Source organism: Larimichthys crocea, chromosome XV, assembly GCF_000972845.2.
Source record: "Larimichthys crocea isolate SSNF chromosome XV, L_crocea_2.0, whole genome shotgun sequence".
NCBI lineage: Eukaryota > Metazoa > Chordata > Actinopteri > Sciaenidae > Larimichthys > Larimichthys crocea.
The window spans coordinates 16379805-16403226 of record NC_040025.1 but is presented as its reverse complement, the minus strand read 5'-3'; the positions used below and the strand labels follow the sequence as shown (position 1 = coordinate 16403226).

The 23422-nt window shown below is 40.1% G+C and overlaps 2 protein-coding genes across 6 annotated transcripts; one reads left to right on the top strand and one right to left on the bottom strand.

Annotated features, from left to right (window-relative positions):
* The first annotated feature begins 85 nt into the window (after nt 1–85).
* b4galnt1a (beta-1,4-N-acetyl-galactosaminyl transferase 1a) lies at nt 86–15593 on the top strand. 5 transcript variants are annotated; one of them, XM_027288665.1, is made up of 13 exons: nt 95–243; nt 5347–5605; nt 5750–5842; nt 7123–7343; nt 7450–7632; nt 8257–8363; nt 8487–8524; nt 8639–8819; nt 10771–10863; nt 10954–11141; nt 11228–11368; nt 12136–12373; nt 12546–15593. In XM_027288665.1, the coding sequence occupies exons 3-13, from the start codon at nt 5786–5788 to the stop codon at nt 12755–12757; spliced, it is 1659 nt and encodes a 552-aa protein (XP_027144466.1). In that variant the 5' UTR covers nt 95–243; nt 5347–5605; nt 5750–5785; the 3' UTR covers nt 12758–15593. The 5 variants fall into 5 exon arrangements, with proteins under 5 accessions (XP_010746142.2, XP_027144466.1, XP_019114843.1 ...); XM_019259298.2 differs by lacking the exon at nt 5750–5842; XM_010747840.3 differs by lacking the exons at nt 5347–5605; nt 5750–5842 and having other exon boundaries at nt 86–243.
* Nucleotides 15594–17321: 1728 nt separating this feature from the next.
* Nucleotides 17322–23008, bottom strand: slc26a10 (solute carrier family 26 member 10). The gene is made up of 18 exons (XM_019259230.2): nt 22554–23008; nt 22034–22144; nt 21695–21852; nt 21404–21568; nt 21160–21312; nt 20983–21065; nt 20752–20899; nt 20547–20660; nt 20164–20241; nt 19983–20078; nt 19713–19819; nt 19415–19484; nt 19038–19220; nt 18869–18923; nt 18660–18748; nt 18509–18563; nt 18251–18357; nt 17322–18156 (listed from the first exon to the last, which is right to left on the bottom strand). The coding sequence occupies exons 1-18, from the start codon at nt 22816–22818 to the stop codon at nt 18118–18120; spliced, it is 2076 nt and encodes a 691-aa protein (XP_019114775.1). The 5' UTR covers nt 22819–23008; the 3' UTR covers nt 17322–18117.
* Between the last annotated feature and the right edge of the window lie 414 nt (nt 23009–23422).

Genomic DNA, 23422 nt, shown 5'->3' with positions numbered 1-23422 from the left:
GGGCAAGGAGTGTCTCCTATGTGGAGGATGAAGTCATGAAGCCATACCCTCCACGGGAATGTTAAGTAACAGTAGCTTTCCCGTCATTCACGACAAAGCTACTGTAGAGAGAAGCATAATGAGAAAGGAGTGGCTCAACGCGCTCATCACAGAGAGAAAACACTCCAGTCCACATGCGCACGGATACGCCCGTCCTGAACCAGACCAGAAGTTGGAATTATTTATTCTACAAATACAGCAACAGTAAGAAATATGTCCATCTATTTTCCTGCTGTTTTTTATTTTATTTTATTTTTATAAATCTGCTATGAATAGAAATATTAGGACTTTATAGCGTATCGGATTGAAATGACTGTATGGTCTCATCGCCTCTCCCTAATAAATTCTGTATTTATTTATCATACAGAATTAGTTATTACAACAGGGCGTGTGAAAATGTTTTATTGGTTAATTTGAGAAGAAAGTGAACAGCTTCTTCAAATGCTAAGTGTGCAATCTACTTATCACTGCTACTGTATAGATTGATAGGACAATTATTCAACAACCTTCAGGATGCCGTCAGACTTTTAAGATAGCTCATAGTAATTATTTCCGCGCACACACGAGAAAGGTCACAAATGAGTCCTCTCTAAATAGAAAAATACGGAAAGGGTAACAACATTTTTCTAACATATGTAACACTTAATACATTAAAATATTAATTTAATTAAAAGGGCTTTTGGGGTTGCATAAAGTCAGGCAGAACTGGTTTGGTAGCCAAATCAGCCTTTTAGCAAAGACAAACAAATAGTAGACCAACCACTGATTTGACTCTTGCATATTATTGTAGGCTTGAGACCGCCACAGATGTGTGACTAAATAGGTTTTCTTGCATCTGCTGAGATGTTCATAATGTAAAACAAAGTTGTACTTATAGGTAGATTGACAGTCCTACTACATTGTCTAGCTTATATTTAGACTTACCCATAAATATAATTTATCCAAAGATAAATAAAACATTTACTGTAATCTACGAAAATATCTAACACACCCCTTTTATATACTTAAGCAGAACTCTTTACATGTGTACAGATCACAGTATGTTTGTATATACCTTTTAAAATGTCATGTAATTTTGGTGATTGTGGGCACTCATAAGGCTTCTACAGTTCAGCAACTCGATTTAAGAATAACAGAAAGTGTGTGGTGTGGTGGTGGTATTGGACCCAAAAATGCAGAGGAGCTGAGTCAAATAAACAGCCGTGGAGTTGGAGCCGGGAACAGGGGAGGTGGAAGGCGTGGAGGGGTTTAGGCCGGGGCAGACGGGTGCAGTAGCCGGATGGTGAGGAGGGCGAAGAGCACTGGAGGACACATGGAAAGTTGGATGGACGTGCATAGAGTCAGGCAATTTCAGTCTCACAGCAGATGGATTAATTACCCTCTCAACCTCAAACGGGCCAACATAGCGAGGGGCGAGCTTCCGTGACTCCAACTGCAGGGGGACATCCCGTGTGGACAACCATACCTTTTGACCAGGCTGGTACTGGGGGGCTGGAGAGCGATGTTTGTCCGCTAGTAGCTGGTTGCGCCGGGCAGAACGAGAGAGTGCTGCTCGGGTGGCTTTCCACACTTCTTGAACTCTGCGAAGGTGCGCACGGACTGAAGGCACTGCGGCCTCCCGCTCCTGGGTGGGGAATAGAGGAGGTTGAAAACCATTAGCTGCCATGAATGGAGACATACCTGTGGGCATATTCAATCCAAGGCAGCTGGATGCTCCATGAGCAGGGATGCCTGGCTGAGACACACCGGAGAGCTGCTTCCAAGTCCTGATTGGCCCGCTCTGTCTGGCCGTTGGATTGAGGGTGGTAACCGAATGTTAAGCTGGAAGTTGCACCAATAGCTCTGCAAAAGGCCTGCCACACTTGAGAAGTGAATTGTGGACCTCGGTCAGAAACGATGTCCACTAGGATACCATGAATCCTAAAAACGTGTGAAACAAGGGAGAGGGACAAAATGAACAGGCTTGGAGAATTGGTCAACTATAGTGAGGATGACGGTGTTGCCTCTAGATGGTGGTAAGCCAGTGATGAAGTCCACAGCTATGTGTGACCACGGACGACTGGGGATGGGTAGTGGAAGTAATAGACCTGCTGGGGGGCGGTGAGAAGCTTTACCTCGGGCACAGACAGAGCAAGCTGCCACAAACTCCCTAGTATCGTGTCATGCCCGGCCACCAGAAGCGCTGTTGGAGGAACTGAAGGGTACGGTGAAAGCCAGGATGGCAGGTGAGGGTTGAGGCATGTCCCCACTGTAACACTTGGGGGCGAACAGTTCCAGGGACAAACAGGCGATCAGCTGGGCCACCACCAGGATCAGGCTGGGTCTGTTGAGCTGCTCTCACCACAGACTCGATCTCCCACTGAGCTGCTCCCAAAAAACAAGAGGGCAGGACGGGCACTGACTCTGATGAGGATGAATCTGGGGAGCACTGGTGAGAGAGAGAATCAGATTTGACATTGCGAGTTCCAGGACGATATGAGAGTGTGAAATTAAAGCGGCTAAGGAACAGAGACCAGCGAGCTTGATGAGAGTTAAGGCGTTTAACAGAGTGACGAAAGCATATTTTTGTGATCAGTCCAGATGAGAAATGGGTGTGTGGATCCTTCCAGCCAATGTCTCCACTCCTGTAATGCTAACACAATAGCCAACAGTTCATGATTACCAACATCATAATTTTGCTCTGCAGCTAAGAGTCGCTTGGAGAAGAAAGCACAGGGGTGAAGCTTGTGAGTCTCTGGATGACGCTGAGATAGGACAGCACCCACTCCTGACTTAGATGCATCCACTTCCAGCACAAACTGTCTGGATGAGTCAGGGTGGAGGAGCACTGGAGCACAGGTAAACAGCTTCTTGAGTCTCCGAAAAGCCTGTTCAGCTTCCGCGGGCCATGAAAAGGGGATATTCGATGAGGCAAGTCTGGTCAGAGGGGCAGCTACTTTGCTAAAATCTGATGAACCTGCGGTAAAAATTGGCAAAACCAAGAAAGCGCTGCAGCTGTTTGCGAGAGGTGGGGATTGGCCATTCAGCCACAGCTCTTATCTTGATGGGATCTGGTTGAAGCTGACCTTGTGCAATGATGTAACCCAGGAAACTGACAGAAGGTTGGTGGAATTCACATTTCTCTGGCTTAACTGCAGTATCAGGCGGACATGCTGGACGTGCTCCTCTGGTGTGCGGGAGAAGATAAGATTTCTCTCTGTGATGAGCGCGTTGGGAGTGGCTCAACGCGCTCGTCACAGAGAGAAAACACTCCGGGGGGGGGGGGGGGGGGGGGGGGGGGGGGGGGGGGGGGTTCAACCCAGGTCATGATAACCAGAGGGAACATTGGCTACATCAGGAGGGGCTGGAGGGGGGGTCGTGGGGAACTGGAGGCAGGTAAAGCAGAGTGGAGACAGTAGGAGTGACAGTGTACACTCCAAATGCTGATGGAAGAAGTCTGCCAATCAATATGGGGATTATGGAGCTTTAACCATGGGAGGCCTAAAACCACTGGAGAGATGGCAGAGGGCAGAAGATGCAGCTGGAACTTCTCATGGTGGTTGCCAGAAATCACTAACAATACGGGCTCTGTGCGGTGAGTCACAGTGGCTATAAGTCTGCCATCTAGCACGTTAGCATGCTGGGGTTTGACAAGTGGCTCGAGAGGGATTTGCAACTGATTTGCTAGTTCAAGATCAATGAAATTGTCGTCGGCTCCGGAATCCACTAGGGCTTGAAATGGGAGTGTAACACCTGCACAGGTAAGGGAAGCTGACACACTTACTCGAGGAGGAGAGCAGGATTGAGAGGAGGTCTGGCTCACTAGGGTGCTCTCCCTCACTGGCTCCATGAGTGCTAGAGGGGCTGGCTAAGGAACTGAAACGCTGGCCTCAGGAACTGAGACTGAAGGATATGGAAATCAATGGAGAAACTGGGGCAGATGGGTGCAGTAGCAGGTTGGCGAGGAGGGGGGCGAAGAGCTGGAGTCTGCAAACAGGGAATTTAGGTAAATACTCAAATGGCACTATCTCTCAAGGAGCCTGGGTGATCTACCGCAATGAGGTGACAATCTGGCAGTGGGCATGCAGGAAGCCAGCCTCTAAATACTGCTCGAGAAGGTGATGGTGATCTGATGCAGGTGTGCGCAGTCAGCTCCACACAAGCCATACCCATCTCTGCAAAGAGAGCACATGGAGCCCAACCCCCAGCCTAAACACACCACAAAGTGGGTACTATACTTCAGGGAAGTAATATAGGATATAGGATATATATATATAGGATTTCCCATTCAGAGTCAAAGGTTTGGATGATTTTTTTCATTACAGTACTTGACATGGCCAAACAGTAAAGTGCAATGGCATATCAGCAGATGGAATGCCCTTGGTTATCAGAGATATTCAGATATTCATTCATTGACCATTTCTGTGTGGATTATGGACTGCTTTTTCACTTATCTGACCAGAACCTAGAAGGCTGACACTTTATTAAAGGATATTTAATTTAAAGATTGTGTTAAACATTAGGAATGGGAATTGATAAGATTTTTATTAATACCAATTCCATTGTCTATTCTTGCTAATGTTTGCAATGTTTGCTCCACTGTTTTCTTAGTGAGAGAAAAAAAAAACACTCAGCCAGTCTGTAAGATGCTAATTTTAACTAATAATAACCTCATTTCAAATCAATGGAAAAACCTGCGTTTTCACCACAGTGCTAACGGTTTAATTCAGCTTATGAACCAACATGCTGTTGCTAAATTGTGATTGTGAAGTAGTGTGTGTGTGGGGCATTGTGTGTGTGTGTGTGTGTGTGTGTGTGTGTGTGTGTGTGTGGTGGTGGTGGTGGTTGGGGGGGGTGAGTGATACCCTCCTTTGGGTTTGTGTCAAGTTGTTTCGAGAGCAGCTTCTATGCTTTCCACTGTTTAAACCCCTCAGCTTGGTGTGTCAAACCAATCTGTCGGTCACTGTGAAAGAGGAAGTCTCTGCAGTTATGTTTCTGTCAACTCTTACTCCTACTCTAAAAAATGGTCCAGACAGCAATGGTATACTATTTTAAAAAAGGTAAAGAGAGAGAAAGCCAGGATAATTCAAATTGCTGAGAGCTGCTTCCTCTTGCTTCCTTTGTGCTGCTTGCCACAGTATTGTACATCAAAGTCCACTTCGCCATAGGCCGTTATTGGCACTAAGTCCCACACACCACCAACTATTTCACTTATTTTGGTATGCTGCGGCTAAACTCTCTGTGATTTACAGAGTTTCCTAATGGACACTAAAGTAAACTGCTGCAAACTGTAGCTGTTGTTAGCTCATTTTAACTCTCTTTTTTTAGCTCTCAGGCTGCCTGGACTGTGAGCTCAGAGCACCGAGGAATTGTGGGAAATCCAAACGAGGATTGATGCCAGGATATGCACCAAAATGTGGGCAGTGCAACTGGGCTCAGCAGAGACAGAGCAGAGTACAAATATGGAAAGAGACAGAAGAGGACAACTCTTCTAAAAAGAGGGACTAACTTTTAGTCACTGATAAGACTTTTGTGAAATAAAAGGCTGAAAGACTGATGCCAAGCTGGGCTTCTTACTGTTGGACTAGTAAGTAATATTAGCTGGCTGCTATGTCTTGTGTTGTTGCACTTGCTTGATGTCTGATTCTATTTGCAAAGTTGTTCAAATTTCTGTCTTGTAAAGGTCTGATAAATGAAATAATGATCTTGAGACCACGTTTGTCTTTGTGAGATTTATTTCAGAGGAGCGATCTGGAGCAGAGTATACATGTGGTCTGTCAGTGAAGTTCAAAAACAGCATGTGGAGGTGGAAAAAAATGACTGTGTAAGAGGAAGTCTCTGCGGTTATGTTTCTGTCAACTCCCTACCCTCTACAAGAAAATAATTATGATCCAATAAAAATGATCCAGACAACAATGGTATACCATTTGAAAAAATTTCCTTCAAAGAGACAGCTGTGGTCAAGTGCTATACACTGTAAACGAGAGTTAGGGAGAGAGAAAAAACCAGGATAGTCCAAATTGCTGAGAGCTGCTTCCTCTTGCTTACTCTGTGCTGCTTGCCACAATCTTGTAAATCTAAGTTCACTTTGCCTTTATCTAAATTTTATTAGTAACACTGTCTCTGTTGTCTCATGGTAGTATTATTTGGACTTAAACCTGTAGTTCATGACTCTACAGTGGTTGTGGGTGCTGCAAAGGTCACTAAAATGATCTGGAAACAATGCTGTGGATGCAAATTGTCTTCACACAAAAGGGGCATTTACAAAGTATAGGACGAATTTGGATGAAGTTACAGATGGAACTTGTCCAGTTGAACTTTGCAGGGGGCATTCAAAAAACACCAACAGGCTCAGCTGATCCCCTCATTGTCCACCCTCCCCCACCACAGATCTTTACTGCCAAGTAGAGTGGCTGTGGCAGTTGTTATGCTTTAGGAAAATGTATTCAAATGTCATCACCATGATGTGCTGAAGAGGAACATGCAGAGCATTTTCTTTTAGTTTAATGAGGAACATGGTCAGTGTGACTGTCAAACAATGGAGATGTTGCTTTGGGAGGAAGCCAAATTGTTTTTTACTCTACAGTAGATGGAGTGTTTGTTTAGGAAAACATCCTGACTGTAATACGAAATGGAACAAAACTGCATCTCTGGAGCACTGCATTTAGGCACTTAATTTTTAATGCTGCCTGGACCACAAGCTTTTCTTGGTCATGGGAGACATTTTGTCTGAGTGGCTAATTCTTCCAAAGTAGCAAATCAAAGAAGTTTAGGTTGTTTTTAATTGTTTTTCTAATGTTTTTCTTTTATAATACATGGAACTAGATTTATTGGTATTTATTGGTAATCAGTTTCAAAATGCGCTCTTGAGATGTCATCTCGAGATGTGGATGTTATTCCACATATCCCAGAATTGATTTTGATTGCTGCTGTTCTGACTTAAGGTTGCCTGAAGTATCAATTCTTTGATGCTTTTCTAAACTACATGTTTAAAATGATACAATAATATAATACAGTCATTCAGCAGATTAGGTGTATCCAAGGCTACCTGAGTTCATTATCCTGTGTATGCATTTTTACATTTTCCTTTAATCTTCATTCTAGATGCGCACCACCTGTAAGAAGTGTCTTGGACTGATTCTGGTCATTGGACTGCTACTGCTAGCCTACTGCTACTTTCACGCTCTGAGCCCTGGGACCAGCTCAGCAGTTGACATAAAACTAAGACACGGAAGCCCAGTAGAGAGACTCCTCAATGGAAAAAATCGGGATATCATCAGTGACTATCATGACATTGCCTACCAAATAAAGGAGGATGTAGCATGGTGTGTTACTAGTCAGCATGTCTGATATTTTGTCTAAGTTCTTCTCTAAATTTGAATTTTTATCCTTTCATCAAGTCACTAAGTACAATTTCTTTTCCTGACACAGTCGTTTGGCTCGAAATACATGTGTCTGTGTGGCTGACAAGGAGACCTTTCAGTTCCCATTCTCCAATCTATTGTTCCCACGTGTGTGGGCCCACGACGTTGGTGTGGCATTCTTGGAGTCCCATCCTGACCCTGAGAATGCAAAGCGTCATAGAGCACAAGAGTACAGCAGCTTTCAGAGAAGGTACAGTTTTTTACCTGTTGTCAAGACAAAGATGATAACTGCTTTATAAGATTGTGTAAATGAAGGATTGGCCCTCTGATTCATATGGTTTAGGCATAAATGACTATTAAATTTAGCAAGACACATATGAGTAATGCTGGACCACACACCACATAACATAACATCTCAATACACTCATATTTAAAGACCTCACTAACATTCTGGCAATAAACTCACTGTACTGTTCTTGATCTGACTCTCTTCCTGCTTTAGTTTCTAAGTGAAATGATGTCTTTAATATCATATAAATGGTAAACCATATCATGTTATATTAGAAAAAATACTGTACACAAAACACTGTATGCTTAAAGCAGTTTATCACCTGTGTTTCTGTTTATTCATTTTGTGGTCACACAGAAGTTCACTATGAGCTGTAGTGGGAACTGGTTGGGGGAGGACAAACTGTAAGCAGGGCTGAGAAAAGTGACGCTACATGTTTCGTGGGCTGAGCCACACAGTAAAATTCCCAATTACTCACTCACATTATTTACCGGAAATAAATAGACAGGACCTTGGTGTTTGTTGCTCAGTGGAGAATCAATCCAGAAATTAAAGACGAACTTCTAATATGTTCTCTATGCAAAGGTCCTATAATCCTGCAGATGCGCTTATTGTAGCTGAAGCCAACAGTCCTCTTCAGTATCCCACCCAGGGCGTGGAGGTGCGGCCCCTCAAAACGATCATCATTCCTGGTAACATGACAAGATATACAGATATATTAAACATTACATATTCACCTTCTTTTGGCACTTCATTTGTTTGGTAAAATGCTTCATCATTGTCCCATGTTGATAATAATGGTTCTCTTTCTATAGGTTTGAGTCTTAAAGTGGAAGCAAGATCAAACCATATGGTAATTTCTTCATTTTGCAATTTTGATTGTGGTTGACATATACATTTTTTTTCTCCCTAAACAGACTATTTTTAACGTTTTTTCTTCCCCAAAACCATGTGAATGGTGCATTAGGTGTCTTTGACAGCAACACTGGGGACTTTTGATGTTGCTGCTACAGTGGACGGGGTCTCTGTTGTTGGAGAGGGAGAGAAACACATGATACTGTCAAGTCCTCTTCTTTCTGCTCTGAACAGACAGCTGCAGTTTGTCAGCTACACAAACACTGTATTCCATCCCAAGACAGCAGACACAGGTAAAGTTAGCAAGTGAATACTATCTTTGATACTAGTAGAATCTCATGTTTATGTACTCAGCCTTATTGAGTTTCATCCTAATGCTCTGCGGTAATACACAGCCTTTTTTTGGATCAATAAGCATTCTGTCTCATCTAATGTTCCATTATCAGACTTGACAGCAGTGGCGGCTGGTGAAAAATATTCTAGGTGGGGCTGTGCCATCCCAATACAATTTAACACAAACTGCAGGATACCAGTGCTCTGTGAAATAATAACAGGATTTATGCAGGAATCCTGAGGTTAAATTCAATACCATTTAATACCTTTTTGATACCTTCTCAATATTTTTTTAAACCTCAACGTAACTTGCCTCTAGTCAAAAACAGGATCAATAAATGGGAGGACACACACACTGTTACTGTCAATCCCTTAGTTATTTACATTTACAGTTAGTCATTTAGCTGACACTTTTATCCAAAGCAACTTTCAGAGAAGATACGATTTACGCTTTATGACTACACCCACACATAATGTTTTGTGATGTACTAGTCATAAAATATCAGTAGTCATAAAATATTGTTTTTTTATTGGTTGATGGCCTATTGCAATTTGCAGAACTTTTGTGTCACCTGGGACTAAAATGGGAAGAATGCTTAATGTAGTAGGATCCTATTTTTGCTGCTGTAACTCAATTTTGTACATTTAAACCTAACACTAGTTCTGCTCAAGAACTCATAGCTCTCTCCTTCTTTTAGCAACTTTCTCACTAATCCCATAGTTGTTTACATACAGTTCAGTTCAGCAACATTATAAGTCACAAAACAGACCAAGAAGATGAGACATGACCAAGAGAGTGTACAGAGACCCCACTAGGCTCCACCCAGATGTGTTTCCCCCCAAAATATGGCGATAGTACATTGTGTAGTACAAGTGATAAAAGACAAAGGCATGAATAAGACTTCGGGAAAAGAGTCCTCCTTCCTCACCTGTGTTAAGAATTCCATTAAACCTCCCAGACAGTAACAGCAACATTATCTGCCTTAAAGGTCAAGTAGATTTGATTATTATCAGTATAGCAGTGATATCACATTAAAATTGACTGATAATGTTTCCTAATGGAAACAAACTGGAAAACAAAATGGGACCAACCTCAGTGGAGCTAAAGATGAAACACGATTACCTGTAAGAACAGAAAATATTCTATTTGAGAGATATGATGCAAACCATTTAAGAGCAGTTATGGATATACCCTTGCATTGATGTAGTCTTTTGGTAAGAATGTTATGATGAGCTTGAGGACCAAATGGAGTGTCCCCCAAAATTCAAGATTCAAGAGATTCATTGTCATTTGCAAGTAAAAACACATGGTTTATACAGCAATGAAATTCTTATTTTGCCGTCTCCCTTTACACACAACAATAATAAGGAAAAAATACACAACACAATAATAGAAAAATAAGAGTAAAATAAAAATAAGAATTTCAAATCAGCACTCATAAATAAAGCGTTTGTAACTAACTAATGAGGGGTACAAAAAAGTTTGAATATAAAAGAAAGCTTGGAAATTCTGGCTTGCTAAAATATTGAATACACCCAAAAGGGAACAGTTGATGAAGTAGTACGCTGGCACTGATGTACACATATCCTCTTTCACAAGAGTGATTGCATATGAAATTGTGAAAGGTTTGACAGTCTCTGGGTGAGATGTGATGTACACTGTAGCAAGAAACTGAATTCCTCATCCATGTTGATCCACTAGCATCTCTCCTTGACCTTTTACTTGGTTTGACCATGTGCTCAGTGGACTGTGGAGATGTGGCGAATGTCTGTCTGCAGCTGCCTCAAAGATATAAAATAGTAATGATGGCAGTGACAGCGCAAAGGCACTTTAACTAGGATAGAAACATTCATTGCTGCATTTTCTCCTCTGAAACCTGCATTAACCACAACTGCTGTTTTGCTCTATAGTTCAGTTTACAACTGAAGGTCACCAGTCATTTTTCACGATTAAAGTTGGACATGGAACCATCCCGACACTTTACAACTCTGGACACCAAGGAGGTTTGTGAGCAGTTTTATTAGTTTTATTTTGATGCAGTGTTCTTCATGGAACAGGGTTTTATACGTGTTTTTTTTTTTTTATCTACACAGAGTACAATATTAGCGCTCTTGTTACCATCGCCACCAAGACCTTTCTGCGCTATGACAAACTCCAGGATCTCATTGATAGCATACGTAAATATTATCCCACTGTCACCATAGTGATAGCAGATGATAATGAACAGCCTCAGCCAGTGACTGGGCCTCACATTGAACACTACACTATGCCATTTGGAAAGGTAAATAATGTATTGTCTCTATGAAGTATAATGCATTGTGGTTACTAAAGAGAGAAATGTAGGTTTATCTGCCTTTATCTATACAGGGCTGGTTTGCAGGAAGAAATCTGGCAGTGTCTCAAGTGGCCACTAAGTATGTGCTCTGGGCAGATGATGATTTCATCTTTACTGCAAATACCAAGCTGGAGAAAATGGTGGACATCCTAGAAAAGACCACACTGGATCTGGTGAGATGCATCTCCGATACAGTATAATATGTGTAGCTAATTTCTGCTGCATTGATGCCTACGGTGTATAGTTTTAAACTTTTGCTATCCCTTCCTGTCTTTGGATTGTTGTTTGTGAATTTTTATATGGTATTAGTATGCTGTGGCACGAAATGGTCTCATATTCTTTTCTATTCACTTGTAAAGCATGTTCCCCTCACTAAATATATATAGATAAACTCTACCTTACCCTACATTAATACATACAAAGAACTACTATTTTACTGCCTAACTGAGATTTACAACCTATAGACATCTGTGGATTCTTGACAACTTCCCTGATGATGCTTTTGACAGACCTATGCTGCAGCCAAAACATTTTCCAACACACTCAACACTAAAGGTTAGATCCCAGACTCCCTGCAGATTACAAAGTACTTTGAATAAAAATAGGATACTCAGAAGGCATGATCACAAAGTCAAAGAAGTAAGGCCAAACTAAAGCAGGACAAAATTGTGGTTTGTTAGTTGGTAGGGGTGGTAGGGCCTGTGCCACATATGATGTGTATATAATGTAGTCTTTATTTTTCCATTTCATTTTCTAGTGTTTTCAAGTATGTTTGTCATCCACCTTGTGAACTGTGATCTGATCTTGTGTCTTTAGAGATCAGAATTGCCTTATCACGGTGTCAGTTTCAGTTGGCAGATTTGTTTCCACATTATTACCAAATTTTGTGGTTATAGTTGTATTTAGTCATCTTATCATTTTTCTGTATCAATGGCTTTAGGTTGGTGGTGCAGTGAAAGAGGTGACAGGTTACACCGCATCATACCTTCACACGATTTCAGTGGAAGAAGGGGGAGAGGAGGGTGACTGTTTACATATCAGAAATGGCTACCATCATGGCATTGAGGGATTTCCCAACTGTGTGGTAACTGATGCCGTCATCAACTTCTTTATGGGGAGGACAGACAAGGTGCGGCAGGTGGGCTTTAACCCCCGCCTGTCACGACAGGGTCATCTGGGTGAGTCCTCTGTGATATTCATTATCAAACATATTGATATAGCAATCCATATATAACTATATGTAGTACAGCTGTGCAGATACTGTTGCTTCAGATAGAAAGATGTAGAAGAAACAAACTGTGAGAAAATCCAAACAAGGATTGTTTAAACAACTTTCTTTTGACACTGCAGAGTTCTTCATCGACGCGCTGGGCTCCCTCCACATTGGTTCCTGTAGTGACGTCATTATAAACCATGCATCAAAGATTATACTACCCTGGACTAAAACAGACTCACAGAAGAACTACGAGAAATTCCGCTATTTATCTTCTAGCGATAATAGTAAAATTAGAGATGAAAACTTCTATTTTAGGGACAGGTTCAAGTGCATGACCAGCCAATGAAACATGGACTCCTGTGTGAGATAAAAAGGGGGGCGTTTTTGTTGTTTTCGGGTAAAGTGTGCCTTAGCACAATCCTAACAGGTTAAGATTCTTCGATATGGACAGAAAAACCAAAGGACCCTATTATCCCCTAACCACTGAAATCACGTTTTTTATTAGCTTATCAGATGTAGAAGCTGTGAAATGTTGTTGTTTCTGGAAAAAATGATATGCCCATTTTGAATTTGATGCTACATGTTTCAAAAAGTTGTTTTTCTTTCTATTTATATTTTACACATCATGACAATTTCTGGGAAATGGGATTGTATCATCATTTCTATTTGCACTATGACTTATGATTCGTATGTTGTAATCGAATGATTTCCAACATTTTTTGTATGACACACACCGATGCCTGATAAAAGGAGCTCCAGTAACTTACTAATATGTTGGCTCTGATGGCTTTTCTGAAATTGTTAAACATCAAACATTCACCACAGACACAGCAGTGGCCACACATGAAGTCACAGAAGACAAATAGAAATTAAGTAATCGGTGTTGTTTAAGCTTTGTCTCTCTCTTTTTCCAGCAAGTTAAAGGTTTCATACCACAAATGTCTAGCATAGCTGTGAGATTGTTTTAATTCATTTAAAAAATCAGTGTGTTGATTTTCCTCCAAAACACAAATGTGTGAAGATATTTTACATAAAACATCTGAAAATGAGCCAGTTTATTAGTTATTAGTAGCTAGTTTTTATCATGGTTGGTTACTCAGGGAATGTATATGTTTCTAAATTATTTTTGAATGTACTGTGAAAGGTGTGTGTACACTTGACTCCAGAGTTGTGTGAAAATGTCCTGCTTTGACCTTTATCAGTTTCGGGAGTTATCATTTGTACTTTGCTCGTTAAACAATGTGAATCAATATTAGGATAAGGTGTATTTTATGCTGTGAATTGTAATTATATTCAAGACAGACTGTGTTCCCTTTTTTCTAAATAGGTAAATGTTAAACCTGTCTTCCCTGTATCTCTTGTAGTATTACTCATGACAGACTTGTGCAAACAACCTACTATATTCAAAACAGCAATGTAACACCATTTCCTGCTTGAGAAAGTGCACTTTGGTTTGGAAACAACCTTGTTTAACTAACAAATTGGTTTCATTCAGCGGCTTATCTGCCAGCAGCACCTCTACTTCCCATCAGGCACAATGAGATACAATGCTTATGGGCACACCCTGAAACTTTAAAATGATTCTCAATAAGATCATGAATGTGGGTGGCCTGATTATTCCTAGGCTAACTTTCTAGTTTAATAATGATCCTGTAGGATTCAACTATTTGTTTCTTCTTTCATTTACTTTTCACATAATTTTACTGTTTGCAGCTACTTGCCAACCCTTAAAGAAAGTAAGAGATTTGATGTTGATTAATTTGTCCATCTCTATTGTGTGCATGTGTAGTCATTCAAGTATTAGTGGTGTGTGTGATTTTTTGACTGCACTAGGAGTTTTTATGGTGCCACAAATTAAATCTTCTTGTTTAGGGCTACTAAAAGCCTAGGGCCAACCCTGAGCTTGTCACTTTCTTCACTTCTCACTTCTCTAGAGTTTGCAGGATTGTTGGACATTGAGCACATGGTGTCCTCAAAAAGCTAGAAAAGTAGACATCAGTGATAGAGCCAAAAGGTCAAATTGGAAGAGTAAGAGTAAGTCCAGGATACAGGGGTCTACTAAGCCCCAAGAATAGAGAATGGCAAGCCAGGACAGCTGAGAGTGTACAAAAAACTCAACAATTGCCAGAAGGAGATCGTAAAATTTAATAAAGTGCCGATCTGGCAAAAAGTTAATGCTCCAGCAAAGCAGTCAGCCAGATATGGTGAAATCATGGCCAAACCATCCTTAACCCCACCTGCTTCTATGGTAATTGGAAATTGTTGATGACAATGACCAAATAAAAAATCAGGATGTCTATGTAGGGTGGTAGAAAACAGAAGAGTTGTGAGGGTAGAGAGAGACTTCTCTAAGAAGACTAATATTTCTACAAAGGAAAAGAGAGGATCTGAGGTAGACCCAGATGCAATACGCAGACAGTACAGTAGGGTGCAGTTTTTGATGTACTTTAATTCTCACCATAGGTACAGGTACTGGTGAGCAGGAACCAGCATCAAAGAGTAGCACAGGCAAACAAATCTAAAAGGAGCATCACAAATCCAAAATCCAATAATTAGCCATAAGGTAAACAGGCAGGTAGAAACAGATTGGTGGATGGTACAAGTTTGCAGAGACACAAGACGCACATGGAAACATGACCTAACAATCTTACAGACTGTGTGGAGACCTGGGTTTAAATGGAAAACAGGTGAGTGGCAGTGTGTGTGGAGCAGAATCAAAAACTGGTGGGAAAAAAAACAAAGACAGGAAGCACAAATACACAAGACAGAAAGGGGAGAGTACAAAATAAAACGGGAAACACAAAACTACAATCTCAAAACTGTGACAAGAAGGGGACCTATAGAACGAAGAAAATGACTCAGAAGACGCTGCCATACCCATAAGTGCCTATGGGCCTCCATTATGGGTTGAAATCAAAGCCTGACAATACTTATCGAGTTCCTACAGCATCTACAGCAGTTGATGCTCAAGAGTTTTAAGATTTTTTGACTCTTCCTGCCCTGAACCTATTCTACCAGTATCCAAAGAGGTTGTAAATAAATAAATCAAAAAAGAGAAAGCCGAATCTTAGATTATAAACGATATTGATTATTCTATCTTTGATATTAATCTTTGAAGTGTTTTTACTGTAACTACTTAGCTTCTACTAACTAATAAATAAAGTAATCTATCTGCATTCAAAGTAAAGTTTCCCTTGCCTCCTTGTGTCGAGCGCATACGTTTCTTTAAATTCCAATAGCCTGCCCTCAGTGTTGTAAAATTACAGATTTCTTCTGACTAAGTCAGGTTCATAGATGAAAGCTCTCACAGGCTGACCTATACTGTGGAATTAACATTTGAGCAGTTGTTTTTCTAACAGAAGGATGTGGTTAGGTATGTTTCTACACCATTCTGCACGATGCGGTTTTCGAGTCAAATCATGTGACCTTCAATTGGGATGAGGCGACAGACTGCCATTCCAATGTTTCACCACAAGATGGAAACACATGATCAGAGAAAAAAGCCACACAAGTTGGATGATCTGCTTTGTCATAAGGAACCTAGCATTAACATTACCATATTTACCATCATAATCATCATCGTCATTATTATTATTAATATTAGTAGTAGTAGTAGTAGTAGTAGCAGCAGTAGTAGCAGTAGTAACAGTAGTATAATTTCATTTTAGTTTATGTAATATTTGGATCTGTATTTTCCAGTACATTTTAACATTTTTGTTTTTGCTGTTTCTGTACACATATCATTAATTTTCATTTATTTAGTTCTTGAACGGTATTTCTGTGAATATTATTGCACTGTATTTGACTTTTATATTTTATTTTTTGTTCCATTTGTTTGTTTGTTTTTTCTTCAGTTAGTTATGTGTGGGTCAGCTAATATAACTGTTAGTACATGCTACACACATTACCTGTAAGCACCTTGTCATAGGTAAATCAAACACTATGTCATTGAATCTCTGACCTTCCTGATGGAGTGTGTGTGTGTGTGTGTGTGTGTGTGTGTGTGTGTGTGTGTGTGTGTGTGTGTGTACATGTTAGTAGGTCTGCCGGTGAAATTTGGCTTTGTAAACATTTGTCCAGAGCCTTGTGTACCGTGTTCTAATTGAAGTGGACTACTTCTTGCCAATTAGTGAAACACTCCTTTAGCTTTAAAAGGAAAACCCAAAGGGTACAGTGTCTAGAGGCCTCTTTGAAATATGCACTGGAAAAAATTAATAACTTGGCCATCCAACATCAAGCAAGGAAATAATTAGTTTTTTTCCCTTTTTTGTCCTGGTTTTGAACTCCCACTAGTTTTATCAGGTCAAGGTAACAGGATTATGATACAAGGAGCAGTGGGACGAAAATCATAAAGTGTTGGACAGCAGAGGGCAGCGTGTTGGTAAGGTAAGACACACACTTTCAATCAATGTAATGACATTTACAACACATCTTAAACATCTTATAACAAAAGGTTTCGTCAAACTTGTTATATAATATGCAAGCTTTTTCTTTATGTACGCAGTATAACAAGTTTCATCTAACTTCATGTATCTCTCTGAAATATACCTCAGTTGAAACCAGTGTATCTTACTAGTTGTATGAACCAGTATTTTGCAGCACTGATAACCTGTGGTCTTACTTTGCTTGCTGTTGGTAAGTCTGTTTTTTCTTTGTTGTCATTTGAATCCTGTTTTTTCCATTTTTCATCATATCGCAGTGCCGACACACGGCTCTACAGTACCTCACCAAATACAAAGACTGCTCTTCTTCTCTCTTCAAAATCTGACAGAGTGGCGTGCTTCACATTCCACGCTGCGTTTCCCTCTAAACTGTATTCATACTTAATAACCCAAGTATTGATGTAGAAACCTGGGACCCGATTTGCTTTGACATTTGTTAAATTTTAGTTTTGATTCACGAAGGAGTTCTGTTTTTGGAAACATATTTATTGTCAAAACAGCCTGTGGATGGCACAGTTGCTGACAAATACAACCGTCATTCATAAAATATTTTGTGCAGTCTCTCTGGAGTTAAAAGACAGAACATTTTAAGGCAGGATGGTATTTACTGCATATTCAAGCATATTCAAGCACATGTTTCAAAAGATAATATAAATATACAAAGTATTTTAACAAACTATTCAGTGCACTTTATATTTATATGTATTGCAAACAACAATCAGAAACTAAATAAATATTACTATGGTAATATTCCAGCATATATGACAAAAAAAGAACAAAAACAACTGTTAAACAGAATAATTCAAATCTGTCATATACAGTTTTATAGTCAAGAAATTACATATTTGTTCTTCATATTTGTTCTTCATGTTCTAAATATATGATAACAGTGTTGTGATGGAGTTATTCTATCTGATTGATTTAAACTGCTTGCATAGAACAACTAATATCACATTAAAGTGTGAGTCCGACATATATATATATATAATATATATTTATATATATATATTATATATATATATATATATATATCGAGAAAACTGGTAACACTGTAATGTAATAATTATTGTAATTCATGTCATAGTGCTACAAGAGGCTACTGCTTATTTGAAATGTTGGGATACAGTGCAGTCTCCAAATGCTGTGCTGGAGCATACAGCTGAGAGACATGTTCTCTTCTTATAAAACAGGAGTCTTAATGTCCCTCTGTCATTTTGGTCCCACACACACTGATGGGAGCATGACTCATCACTGTCCTGCTGCCTCATACCCAAACAGTCGTCGTGTTCTCTGGAGGTTTTTCCTAAGTAAGACAAGAGCGGTATCATTATTTGTTTACAACAATTAGAAATCATGACTTTTTGTATATCTGTGAACATTTCTGCTTTCTAGCTTACCTTCTGCTGCTGAATATACATTACAGCGTCATGAACAGTGACGAAAATATGTTGAGGGTTCATGTAGTTCATTAATCCGCTTGATGTGAGAATCTTTAGGATGCTCTCTGAGGGGAGAGGAATCATTGATCAGTATTCGCTGTATGCAAGTGAATGTTGACAAATGTATCATCATATTCAATAAAAAAAGTAGTATAAACAGAGAACATAGCAGAGAAAACCATTGGGGTAGGAATGTTTCAGATAAATAGGCCTTACCATTGCAGTTTGCCAAATATACATGAACTCCAACTTTCTGGCATTCAGTACACATCTGCAAAAAGACAAAAACAATTAATGATACTGACACAGTGCATAAGGAAATGGAAATAACCCTATAGAGTGAATTTTGAAGCATATTATTACTGACCTGTATAAAGAGTCGTGCTCCAGCAACATCAACAAATATCACACTGCTGCAATCGATTAACACTGCCTGAACATTGCTCTCAGATGTTTCTACACAGAGGAAAAAAGGGAAATGAAAAAAAAGCTTTCCTTGAAATTATTTACAATACACGAATGTAAACAGAGCAATCTAAATACAATGTAAATTGTAATGATGTTTTCATTACATACCAGATTTAAAAAACTCGTTTTCTGAAGAAAATGATGTGTTTGCAATGCCTCCTTCCTAAAGAACGACATAGAGAGAAAAACAATGAGGCACTGAAATTAAATAGGATTTTACGGTATGAACTGGATATTCTAACTCATTTTATTCATCAATTGCAGTTGGTAGTCATACCACAGTGTTGACGGAGGCCTCTCTCTCCCGTTTCTCCAGGGCTTTCCTGGCCTTCTCCCGGCTGCGGATCTTCTCTGGCGTCAGGCCCAGCAGCCTGCTCATCTCCTCCCTGAAGAAGTTACGGTTGCCATAATAAATAGGCCCGTTGTATGTCAGGATCTTCACTCCAGGCACCTCATAGCACTGAAAGTAAAACAGGATTGTCTCATCTTCATTCTAGGATAGTCTGAGATTATGATTGTCACTTGTTGTTGGAATAAGACTTATGTGCCTGAAATTTAAGGTCAAAGACCTGGTTCTAAGCGTTTATTTGCATATTGTATTAATGTCATGTAAAGCATAAAAAATAAAAATGACAATTAAGAGCATCCACTCACCTTGCTGTGGTTCTCCAGGGGTCTGTAAATTTCTGTGTTGCTAGCCCGACCAAGCACTGAACAACTAGCCCTGTTGAACCATGGGTCATCAGTTTTAATTGAACATATTAAAACATGTGCTCTACATAGCTTGACAGGTATAAAGCGATGGATTATAGTTAAAAAAATGTTTACATACAATAGCTTAGAGCATAGAGTTTAATCTCAGCTCCAGTTTAAACCCTCAGATGAATATTTATTACAATAAATCACTAGTTGGATTACACCATAGTCTGAGCAGAGAGAATGGAAAATGTACCTTTGTGTGCGGCAGATAACGGTCATCATAGAGAAAACCACCCCAATGGCTAGGCCAAGGTCCACATTAAGTACCACTACAGACAGCCAGGTTACCACCCAAACCATCTACACAAAGACATGGCCACAATGATGTATTGTCATGGCAGGAATAACAATTAACAATGAAAGCACATAAATTATGGTTAATTCCAGTCAAGCAATCATTGTGAAAGGGAAATCTCAATTGCTACTTTTGTTCAAATATTGCTATATCAATCAGTGCCCCTACAAAGTCAATCTTGCTGATTCTCCAAAGCTCTGGTAAGTCCTGGAACTGCAAGAACATCTGCCTGAGGCTGGTAACATTGATGCATGCCAGTACGGCCTGGGGAGAGAGATAAAGGATGAGGTAAGTGCACCTTGCTTCCCTCTTTCATCGTGCTTTGAGAGATACACACATATAAACACACCTTGGGTAGGAAGTAGAACAGCGGTCCAATCAGCAGCAGGACAACCAGCACAACCAGACTAGTAAACAAGCCAGAGAGCTATAGGGACACATATAACATTCATGTGGATTAGAGTCATAAAATCCCAATCTGTACTTTTTTGGCTCCATTAATCTGAGATCTGCATTTTGTATATCTCTGCTGATTTTAGTTGAATGTGTAGGCCTGATGCCGTGTTCATCTGTAAACATAATAACTTAAATTCAGTTGTGGATCTCTGTTCAATCATTTTCATTTTCCCCCTGGTATGATCCTTCCGTTTACATTTGACAGGACCTTCACTAAAAAATAGCCTACCAGTGGCTTGTGAGTGAAGATGCACAGAGGTTATGTATATCCACTACCTGTGTGTGTCCTCCAGCGCTCTCCAGTATATTAGTCGTGGCTAGGGTGGCTGAGCTGGGGAAACAGGTGAAAAAAGAGGACACTGTGTTGGAGACACCGTGAGCCAACAGCTCCTGAAATCAAACACAGGTTCAATATAAATAGTTAACAGATTGGTGAAAATCTCAAATTTAAACAAGCTGCTGTGACATTCCCACACTTTACCTGGTTGGGATGTATGGAATATCCATGTTTATCGGCATAGATCATTGCCAGTGAGACTGACACAGCGTAACCAACAAATGTTATGGCTACTGTGTCTCCAGCGATCTCAGGAAGAGTGTGCAAGGCAGGCATCCGTGGCCTTGGGAATCTGGTGACAGGATAATAAAAAGTCAAAGTACTGCAACTTATTTAAGCACTTTGAGATTTTTTTGATCAAATATAAAAGATTACCCAGCTGGGATGTGGCCAACTATCTCAATGTTGTAAGTAGAGTCCAGTGAGGAGGCATAGGCCACCCCTGTAGCAATGATCACCTGAAAAATGAAATATAAAACCTTGACTTATAACCTGTTAATCATATTAAAACAGTAAATGTACACTCAATATTTATGAATCCAGTTGACTAACCGTGAGGATCTCCACAGGGATAGGTGTACGCAGCCGCTGCCGGTAACGCATATTGATTTCCTTAACTGGCACCAGGACAGCCAAACACACCATAGAGATCAGCAGCTCAGCCATGTTGGTGTGGGGCAGGTTTTCCATCACTGACGCTAAATTCTTATCACACAAGTCAGCTTGTAAGCTGTGAGAAAACGGTGCTGAATTCTCAAATAATTACATCAAGATGTTATCATGAAACACTGCTCACCTTGAAGAGAGAGAAGGTGCCAGTGTGGCGGGGAAGCCGCAATCCCAGCATGCTTTGCAGCTGTGAGATGGTAACATGGAAGGCAGCCGCACTGGTGAAAGCCTTAACAATCGGCTCTGACAGATAGGTGGAGAGGAAACCCAGCTGAAGCCCAAACATGCAAAGCTGGGGCACAAGAGGTTAACATAAAATTACAAGCAGTGTCGAGGAAGTCTGCAGAGACCTCAGTTGCATTATTATTTTATTCTGTGATTTTGTGTTTAATCCAGAGACTTTGTTTATCTCTCTTACCATAATAATTCCTGAGAGGAGTGCCACAGCTGAAGCCACTCCAATCCTTTGGGCCTCAAACTCAGCTGTTTCAGATGAACTTGAGTTCATCTCCAGAGGAGTGGGAACCAACTGTTCGACCACAGAGCCAGTCATCAGACTCACCACAGCAAAGGTACCTGAGAACAGTCCTATCACATCAGTTACAGGAGCAAACGTCACAACTGACGGTAATTAATGTTACTAATTATAGTATTGCCCACAAACACATTATTTTTATGTTGATTCAAATTATGTGCTATGCTTCTTTAGAATATACAATGATGTTATTTGGACATTGATAGTCTACAGTCAGTCTACCTGTGGACACGTGGCGACCTGTGCCAAAAAACATATAGAGAACCACAGGGAAGAAGGAGGTGTAAAGGCCAAATATCGGTGCAACGGATGTGAGCAAAGCGAATGCCATGCCTGTATAGAGAGGGACAATCACAAAGAAAGAAAGTTAATTAAATTGTTTCCCCTTAATATGCATTCAGAGTATAAAATCTGGCTAAAGCATGCAAAGTAAAAATTTTACATTTTTTTCATCAAATTGTTTCTTTAAACACATATTCTGATCTTGCAATAGTTGCAAACTCTTTTTAGAATTATTAATAGTAATTATTATAATCATATTATCAATAAGTACATGTGTACAATAAGAACTGTATTGTTATTATTATTAGTAGTAGTAGTAGTAGCCTAAATAAATCCTATCTATTTTTTTCTAAAATAAAATAATTAGTTATTATTATAATTAATTATATCACATTTTCTCTAATCAAAAGTGTAAAAGCTTTCTTTTCCCTTCTTTGATCCGGATGATGTGTTTACTCAACTTGCGGGATGTGAAGAATGCCAACTGTCAGTCCCGCTATAGTATCTCCTAAAATCCATTTCTTTAGTCTGTATCGTGGCAGCCAGTTGAAAATGGGCACTCTCTGCCTCAACAGGTGGAGGCAGGCTCGCCTTGAACACCTGCACCTCCCGGCGAGTTTCTCCCGGAGCCCCAAACTTCCCCTCGCGTCATCATCGGATCCGTAGGCCTGTTTGAATCGGTCCTCGGTGTAAACATTCCTGTACACGGCCACAGAAGCGCTCATGTTGTCCCTGCAGAGATGAGCGATGAGAGCTCACCATGCAAGTGCTGTTGTAGAGTCAGTAAGTGTTGCAATACATATATAGCAGACTCTGCCCTGACCTCAAGAGCCATTGCATTTTCCTGTCAGACTCTTCTTAGCCAATGACATGGCTCAAAGCTCAACCTTTTTTGTTACAGTGTTGAATAACTTTTTTCACATCTTTGTCCTGCCTCAGTCAACATAAAGGTGTGCTGGTCCATTTTTTTCCTTTCAAAAATCCTCTGGGTCCTACTGCTAAAAGTATTTAGGTCAACAGAGCTTATTAAGCCTATACAAGATGATTAAACAAACAATAACATTAAAATGTCTTATTATTATTTGCTTTATTGATAATATCATTACTACATTATATCTTCATGTGGAACTTATATTGTGCTGTTGTATACTCTTTTTACTTCTGCTTTTTCCTCCTTCTCCCTTCTTTTTGGCTTTTAACCCAGTCGAGGTAGGCAGCCACTCACCCTGAGCCTGGTTCTGTTGGAGGGTTCTGCCTGTTAAAAAGATGTTTTTTCCTTGCCACTGTCACCAAGTGATTGCTCATGGTGGGATTTGTTGAGTCTAATTA